The sequence below is a fragment of the Oncorhynchus masou genome, chromosome 27, assembly GCF_036934945.1.
Source record: "Oncorhynchus masou masou isolate Uvic2021 chromosome 27, UVic_Omas_1.1, whole genome shotgun sequence".
NCBI lineage: Eukaryota > Metazoa > Chordata > Actinopteri > Salmoniformes > Salmonidae > Oncorhynchus > Oncorhynchus masou.
The window spans coordinates 7,616,729-7,626,270 of NC_088238.1; the positions used below are offsets into that span (position 1 = coordinate 7,616,729).

At 46.3% G+C, this 9,542-nt stretch overlaps 1 protein-coding gene across 1 annotated transcript in view; it reads left to right on the forward strand.

The window, feature by feature from the left end:
• Positions 1-9,542, forward strand: part of LOC135516572 (glutamate receptor-interacting protein 1-like) — a 233,758-nt gene that overhangs the window by 139,450 nt on the left and 84,766 nt on the right. The window contains 1 exon segment of the mRNA XM_064940922.1: positions 6,181-6,367. Coding sequence (XP_064796994.1) covers positions 6,181-6,367 — 187 coding nt within the window.

Below are 9,542 nucleotides of genomic sequence, written 5' to 3' on the forward strand. Positions count from 1 at the left end.
GCCCAATATACCTCGGCTAAGGGCTGTTCTTATGGCCAATACACCTCGGCTAAGGGCTGTTCTTATGGCCAATACACCTCGGCTAAGGGCTGTTCTTATGTCCAATACACCTCGGCTAAGGGCTGTTCTTATGCCCAATACACCTCGGCTAAGGGCTGTTCTTATGCCCAATACACCTCGGCTAAGGGCTGTTCTTATGGCCAATACACCTCGGCTAAGGGCTGTTCTTATGGCCAATACACCTCGGCTAAGGGCTGTTCTTATGGCCAATACACCTCGGCTAAGGGCTGTTCTTATGCCCAATACACCTCGGCTAAGGGCTGTTCTTATGCCCAATACACCTCGGCTAAGGGCTGTTCTTATGCCCACTACACCTCGGCTAAGGGCTGTTCTTATGCCCAATACACCTCGGCTAAGGGCTGTTCTTGTGGCCAATACACCTCGGCTAAGGGCTGTTCTTGTGGCCAATACACCTCGGCTAAGGGCTGTTCTTATGGCCAATACACCTCGGCTAAGGGCTGTTCTTATGGCCAATACACCTCGGCTAAGGGCTGTTCTTATGCCCAATACACCTCGGCTAAGGGCTGTTCTTATGCCCAATACACCTCGGCTAAGGGCTGTTCTTATGGCCAATACACCTCGGCTAAGGGCTGTTCTTATGCCCAATATACCTCGGCTAAGGGCTGTTCTTATGCCCAATACACCTCGGCTAAGGGCTGTTCTTATGCCCAATACACCTCGGCTAAGGGCTGTTCTTATGCCCAATACACCTCGGCTAAGGGCTGTTCTTATGCCCAATATACCTCGGCTAAGGGCTGTTCTTATGCCCAATACACCTCGGCTAAGGGCTGTTCTTATGCCCAATACACCTCGGCTAAGGGCTGTTCTTATGCCCAATACACCTCGGCTAAGGGCTGTTCTTATGCCCAATACACCTCGGCTAAGGGCTGTTCTTATGCCCAATACACCTCGGCTAAGGGCTGTTCTTATGCCCAATACACCTCGGCTAAGGGCTGTTCTTATGCCCAATACACCTCGGCTAAGGGCTGTTCTTATGGCCAATACACCTCGGCTAAGGGCTGTTCTTATGGCCAATACACCTCACCTAAGGGCTGTTCTTATGCCCAATACACCTCGGCTAAGGGCTGTTCTTATGCCCAATACACCTCGGCTAAGGGCTGTTCTTATGGCCAATATACCTCGGCTAAGGGCTGTTCTTATGGCCAATACACCTCGGCTAAGGGCTGTTCTTATGCCCAATACACCTCGGCTAAGGGCTGTTCTTATGGCCAATACACCTCGGCTAAGGGCTGTTCTTATGCCCAATACACCTCGGCTAAGGGCTGTTCTTATGGCCAATACACCTCGGCTAAGGGCTGTTCTTATGCCCAATACACCTCGGCTAAGGGCTGTTCTTATGGCCAATACACCTCGGCTAAGGGCTGTTCTTATGCCCAATACACCTCGGCTAAGGGCTGTTCTTATGGCCAATACACCTCGGCTAAGGGCTGTTCTTATGCCCAATACACCTCGGCTAAGGGCTGTTCTTATGCCCAATACACCTCGGCTAAGGGCTGTTCTTATGCCCAATACACCTCGGCTAAGGGCTGTTCTTATGCCCAATACACCTCGGCTAAGGGCTGTTCTTATGCCCAATACACCTCGGCTAAGGGCTGTTCTTATGCCCAATACACCTCGGCTAAGGGCTGTTCTTATGCCCAATACACCTCGGCTAAGGGCTGTTCTTATGCCCAATACACCTCGGCTAAGGGCTGTTCTTATGCCCAATACACCTCGGCTAAGGGCTGTTCTTATGCCCAATACACCTCGGCTAAGGGCTGTTCTTATGCCCAATACACCTCGGCTAAGGGCTGTTCTTATGCCCAATACACCTCGGCTAAGGGCTGTTCTTATGCCCAATACACCTCGGCTAAGGGCTGTTTTTATGCCCAATACACCTCGGCTAAGGGCTGTTCTTATGCCCAATACACCTCGGCTAAGGGCTGTTCTTATGCCCAATACACCTCGGCTAAGGGCTGTTCTTATGTCCAATACACCTCGGCTAAGGGCTGTTCTTCTGCCCAATACACCTCGGCTAAGGGCTGTTCTTATGCCCAATACACCTCGGCTAAGGGCTGTTCTTATGCCCAATACACCTCGGCTAAGGGCTGTTCTTATGCCCAATATATCTCGGCTAAGGGCTGTTCTTATGTCCAATATACCTCGGCTAAGGGCTGTTCTTATGCCCAATACACCTCGGCTAAGGGCTGTTCTTATGCCCAATACACCTCGGCTAAGGGCTGTTCTTATGCCCAATATACCTCGGCTAAGGGCTGTTCTTATGTCCAATACACCTCGGCTAAGGGCTGTTCTTATGCCCAATACACCTCGGCTAAGGGCTGTTCTTATGTCCAATACACCTCGGCTAAGGACTGTTCTTATGCCCAATACACCTCGGCTAAGGGCTGTTCTTATGCCCAATACACCTCGGCAAAGGGCTGTTCTTATGCCCAATACACCTCGGCTAAGGACTGTTCTTATGCCCAATACACCTCGGCTAAGGGCTGTTCTTATGCCCAATATACCTCGGCTAAGGGCTGTTCTTATGCCCAATACACCTCGGCTAAGGACTGTTCTTATGCCCAATACACCTCGGCTAAGGGCTGTTCTTATGCCCAATATACCTCGGCTAAGGGCTGTCCTTATGCCCAATATACCTCGGCTAAGGGCTGTTCTTATGCCCAATACACCTCGGCTAAGGGCTGTCCTTATGGCCAATATACCTCGGCTAAGGGCTGTTCTTATGGCCAATATACCTCGGCTAAGGGCTGTTCTTATGGCCAATATACCTCGGCTAAGGGCTGTTCTTATGGCCAATACACCTCGGCTAAGGGCTGTTCTTATGGCCAATATACCTCGGCTAAGGGCTGTTCTTATGCCCAATATACCTCGGCTAAGGGCTGTTCTTATGCCCAATATACCTCGGCTAAGGGCTGTTCTTATGGCCAATATACCTCGGCTAAGGGCTGTTCTTATGCCCAATATACCTCGGCTAAGGGCTGTTCTTATGCCCAATATACCTCGGCTAAGGGCTGTTCTTATGCCCAATATACCTCGGCTAAGGGCTGTTCTTATGCCCAATACACCTCGGCTAAGGGCTGTTCTTATGGCCAATATACCTCGGCTAAGGGCTGTTCTTATGCCCAATACACCTCGGCTAAGGGCTGTTCTTATGCCCGACGCAACGCGGTCTGATATACCACAGCTGTCAGCCAATCGGCATTCAGGGCTCGAACCACGCATTTTATGAATATCTTTATAACCTCTTATCTGGTGTGGTCATGATATCTCTCTTTGGGTAGTCTGGTGTGGTCATGATATCTCTCTAGGTAGTCTGGTGTGGTCATGATATCTCTCTGTAGGTAGTCTGGTGAGGTCATGATATCTCTCTGTAGGTAGTCTGGTGTGGTCATGATATCTCTCTGTAGGAAGTCTGGTGAGGTCATGATATCTCTCTGTAGGTAGTCTGGTGTGGTCATGATATCTCTCTGTAGGTAGTCTGGTGTGGTCATGATATCTCTCGGTAGGTAGTCTGGTGTGGTCATGATATCTCTCTGTAGGTAGTCTGGTGTGGTCATGATATCTCTCGGTAGGTAGTCTGGTGTGGTCATGATATCTCTCTGTAGGTAGTCTGGTGTGGTCATGATATCTCTCTGTAGGTAGTCTGGTGTGGTCATGATATCTCTCCGTAGGTAGTCTGGTGTGGTCATGATATCTCTCTGTAGGTAGTCTGGTGTGGTCATGATATCTCTCTGTAGGTAGTCTGGTGTGTTCATGATATCTCTCTGTAGGTAGTCTGGTGTGGTCATGATATCTCTCTGTAGGTAGTCTGGTGTGGTCATGATATCTCTCTGTAGGTAGTCTGGTGTGGTCATGATATCTCTCTGTAGGTAGTCTGGTGTGGTCATGATATCTCTCTGTAGGTAGTCTGGTGAGGTCATGATATCTCTCTGTAGGTAGTCTGGTGTGGTCATGATATCTCTCTGTAGGTAGTCTGGTGTGGTCATGATATCTCTCTGTAGGTAGTCTGGTGTGGTCATGATATCTCTCTGTAGGTAGTCTGGTGTGGTCATGATATCTCTCTGTAGGTAGTCTGGTGTGGTCATGATATCTCTCTGTAGGTAGTCTGGTGTGGTCATGATATCTCTCTGTAGGTAGTCTGGTGTGGTCATGGTATCTCTCTGTAGGTAGTCTGGTGTGGTCATGATATCTCTCTGTAGGTAGTCTGGTGTGGTCATGATATCTCTCTGTAGGTAGTCTGGTGTGGTCATGATATCTCTCTGTAGGTAGTCTGGTGTGGTCATGATATCTCTGTAGGTAGTCTGGTGTGGTCATGATATCTCTCTGTAGGTAGTTTTAGAGATAAGACACCTCGACACTTTGCCTTAATCTTTTTGTGTTCAGGTGTTGAGTCCTATTGGTCGGTTCAGAGAGGGGCTAGGTCCTATTGGTCAATAACTGAGCATGTCTGAATCCTATTGGTCACTGTCATCTGATCTGTAGTTCACTGACTAAACCCATGTTGTGTCAGACGCATCAGCAAGATGTGGGTGTTAATGTCCCTCCTCCACTAACATTAGATACACTCTTAGTAAACAGGTGTAAAAATAACCCTTTTGAGTTCCAGGTAGAACCCTTTTGAGTTCCAGGTAGAACCCGTTTGAGTTCCAGGTAGAACCCTTTTGAGTTCCAGGTAGAACCCTTTTGAATTCCAGGTAGAACCCTTTTGAGTTCCAGGTAGAACGCTTTGAGTTCCAGGTAGAACCCTTTTGAGTTCCAGGTAGAACCCTTTTGTGTTCCAGGTAGAACCCTTTTGAGTTCCAGGTAGAACCCTTTTGAGTTCCAGGTAGAACCCTTTTGTGTTCCAGGTAGAACCCTTTTGAGTTCCAGGTAGAACCCTTTTGAGTTCCAGGTAGAACCCTTTTGAGTTCCAGGTAGAACCCTTTTGTGTTCCAGGTAGAACCCTTTTGAGGTCCATGTAGAACCAAAAGAGGTTTATCCTATGGGGACAGCCGAAGAAGCCTTTTTCTCTAAGAGTGTATGTATCAGCAGCTCCTCGTTGTGGTTGTGTACGGACGTGTCTGACCCTCCAGAGTGAGAGGGAACATAGCTTCGTCTGGTGGATCGGAAGGTATTTATTAGGAGATCCAGTGAGGAGTCTTATTCGCTGTAGCGCTGAGATTCATGGAGATGTAATGTGCGTTAGTCAATGCAACGCTTCGACACTACCGTGTGTGTGTGTGTGTGTGTGTGTGTGTGTGTGTGTGTGTGTGTGTGTGTGTGTGTGTGTGTGTGTGAGAGTCAGTGCTGAATGTCAAGCCTCATCATGGCAGGACTAATTTTCTGCTTGGTGTACCTCCACTCCTACTCCATATGCCTGGTCTAATTGGAATGGAAAAGTCACTGTCAGTCTGGATGGTGTGTGTGTGTCTACTGCCAAGTTCATATTAGGTTGTCCACTGAGGACTTACTGTATATCTAATATCTCTCTCTCTCTCTCCCTCTCTGTCTCTCTCTCTCTCTCTCTCTGTCTGTCTGTCTGTCTGTCTGTCTGTCTGTCTGTCTGTCTGTCTGTCTCTCTCCACAGTGTCTCTGGCTAGCAGTACCCTGGGTCTAGCAGGTCAGGTTGTTCACACTGAGGACTTACTGTATATCTAATATCTCTCTCTCTCTCTCTCTCTCTCTCTCTCTCTCTCTCTCTCTCTCTCTCTCTCTCTCCACAGTGTCTCTGGCTAGCAGTACCCTGGGTCTAGCTCTCTCTCTCTCTCTCTCTCTCCACAGTGTCTCTGGCTAGCAGTACCCTGGGTCTAGCAGGTCAGGTTGTTCACACTGAGGACTTACTGTATATCTAATATCTCTCTCTCTGTCTGTCTGTCTGTCTGTCTGTCTGTCTGTCTGTCTGTCTGTCTGTCTGTCTGTCTGTCTGTCTGTCTGTCTGTCTGTCTCCACAGTGTCTCTGGCTAGCAGTACCCTGGGTCTAGCTCTCTCTCTGTCTCTCTCCACAGTGTCTCTGGCTAGCAGTACCCTGGGTCTAGCTCTCTCTCTCTCTCTCTCTCACAGTGTCTCTGGCTAGCAGTACCCTGGGTCTAGCTCTCTCTCTCTCTCTGTCTCTCTCCACAGTGTCTCTGGCTAGCAGTACCCTGGGTCTAGCAGGTCAGGTTGTTCACACTGAGACGACTGAGGTGATCCTGGTCAGTGACTCCATCATGGGGTTTGGCATCCAGCTACAGGGGGGTGTGTTTGCCACAGAGACCCTGTCCTCACCCCCGCTCATCGGCTATTTGGATCCAGACAGTCCTGCAGAGAGGTGGGATACATCTGTCAATCAATCAATCAATCATGTCATTTCTATAGCCTGTCTTTAAACCTTTCCTACAGAGAGACAGTGAAGTAATAGGACCTATATGTTCTATTTCATTCTGTGGTATACTCATAGAGATGCCTAGATGTTCTACTTCATTCTGTGGTATACTCCATAGAGATGCCTAGATGTTCTATTTCATGCTGTGGTATACTCCATAGAGATGCCTAGATGTTCTATTTCATTCTGTGGTATACTCCATAGAGATGCCTAGATGTTCTATTTCATTCTGTGGTATACTCCATAGAGATGCCTAGATGTTCTATTTCATTCTGTGGTATACTCCATAGAGATGCCTAGATGTTCTATTTCATTCTGTGGTATACTCCCACTCACTCTGGGTGTTTGGAGATTAGACAGGTTTCAGTCAGATATAGCAGTGCCTTCAGAAATGATTCACATCCCTTGATTTATTCCACATTTTGTGTTACAGCCTGAATTCAAAATAGATTCAATATATTTTGCATATCTTAATCTGATTCTAGACCTGCAGGCCCGTTATTAACAGCTTTCCTATCTAAATCTGATTCTAGACCTGCAGCCCAGTTATTAACAGCTTTCCTATCTAAATCTGATTCTAGACCTGCAGCCCAGTTATTAACAGCTCTCCTATCTAAATCTGATTCTAGACCAGCAGCCCAGTTATTAACAGCTCTCCTATCTAAATCTGATTCCAGACCTGCAGCCCAGTTATTAACAGCTCTCCTATCGTAATCTGATTCTAGACCTGCAGCCCAGTTATTAACAGCTCTCCTATCGTAATCTGATTCTAGACCAGCAGCCCAGTTATTAACAGCTCTCCTATCTAAATCTGATTCCAGACCTGCAGCCCAGTTATTAACAGCACTCCTATCTAAATCTGATTCTAGACCTGCAGCCCAGTTATTAACAGCTCTCCTATCGTAATCTGATTCTAGACCAGCAGCCCAGTTATTAACAGCTCTCCTATCGTAATCTGAGGCAGATACAGTGCAGGTAGGCAGATGCAGTGCAGGTAGGCAGACACAGTGCAGGTAGGCAGGCACAGTGCAGGTAGGCAGACAGTGCAGGTAGGCAGGCACAGTGCAGGTAGGCAGACACAGTGCAGGTAGGCAGACACAGTGCAGGTAGGCAGACACAGTGCAGGTAGGCAGACACAGTGCAGGTAGGCAGACACAGTGCAGGTAGGCAGACACAGTGCAGGTAGGCAGACACAGTGCAGGTAGACAGATACAGTGCAGGTAGGCAGACACAGTGCAGGCAGGCAGACAGTGCAGGTAGGCAGGCACAGTGCAGGTAGGCAGACACAGTGCAGGTAGGCAGACACAGTGCAGGTAGGCAGACACAGTGCAGGTAGGCAGACACAGTGCAGGTAGACAGATACAGTGCAGGTAGGCAGACACAGTGCAGGCAGGCAGACACAGTGCAGGTAGACAGATACATGGCCACCAAGCACCGATCATCATGTCACCAGAATGAGACCCTGGATATTCATTGGAAAGGAGCATCAAGCTCATCACTGCACTTTCACCCCCTGGGAAGTTCATCATCACTTATTTAAATCTGTAGCCCAATAAACTGCACGGTTTCCTGAGTCGTAGTGGGACAAGTTAACTTCGTTAGGAGGGTCAGTATATTAATATTTATTAAGTATTATATATTCATATTTATTAATTATTGTATATTCATATTTATTAATTATTATATATCAATATTTATTAATTATGATATATTTATATTTATTAGTTATTATATATTAAGATTTATTAATTTGTATATATTAATATGTATTAATTATTATATACTAATATTTGTTACTTATTATATATTAATATTTATTAATTATGACACATTCATATTTAGTGATTATTATATATTAATATTTATTAATTATTATATATTAATATTTGTACATAAAGCTGTTTCCACCTCCATTTCACACATAAATAAATTTACCGACACAAAAATATCTTATCTAGCGTGTTTTGTTTTGTTGACATTTAGAAAGTTTACCATCAAATATTCTGTTCCCATCGAGCCCGTTGTTATTTTCTTTCAATTATCCGACATATCATTTACTGGCATAAAAAGGTGGGATGGAAACCTGGTTAGTGACTTAAAAAAAAAATACAACTTAAAAAGGAACCACAGTTACTGTAGTGATCAACTGACAAAACGTGTCGGCTGGAGAGACCCAACTATAAAACCTGTAGGCTGGAGAGACCCAACTATAAAACCTGTAGGCTGTAGAGACCCAACTATAAAACCTGTAGGCTGTAGAGTCCCAACTATAAAACCTGTAGGCTGTAGAGACCCAACTATAAAACCTGTAGGCTGGAGAGACCCAACTATAAAACCTGTAGGCTGTAGAGACCCAACTATAAAACCTGTAGGCTGTAGAGACCCAACTATAAAACCTGTAGGCTGGAGAGACCCAACTATAAAACATGTAGGCTGGAGAGACCCAACTATAAAACCTGTAGGCTGGAGAGACCCAACTATAAAACCTGTAGGCTGTAGAGACCCAACTATAAAACCTGTAGGCTGTAGAGACCCAACTATAAAACCTGTAGGCTGTAGAGACCCAACTATAAAACCTGTAGGCTGTAGAGACCCAACTATAAAACCTGTAGGCTGGAGAGACCCAACTATAAAACCTGTAGGCTGTAGAGACCCAACTATAAAACCTGTAGGCTGGAGAGACCCAACTATAAAACCTGTAGGCTGTAGAGACCCAACTATAAAACCTGTAGGCTGTAGAGACCCAACTTTAAAACCTGTAGGCTGTAGAGACCCAACTATAAAACCTATAGGCTGTAGAGACCCAACTATAAAACCTGTAGGCTGTAGAGACCCAACTATAAAACCTGTAGGTTGTAGAGACCCAACTATAAAACCTGTAGGCTGGAGAGACCCAACTATAAAACCTGTAGGCTGTAGAGACCCAACTATAAAACCTGTAGGTTGTAGAGACCCAACTATAAAACCTGTAGGCTGGAGAGACCCAACTATAAAACCTGTAGGCTGTAGAGACCCAACTATAAAACCTGTAGGCTGTAGAGACCCAACTATAAAACCTGTAGGCTGTAGAGACCCAACTATAAAACCTGTAGGCTGTAGAGACCCAACTATAAAACCTGTA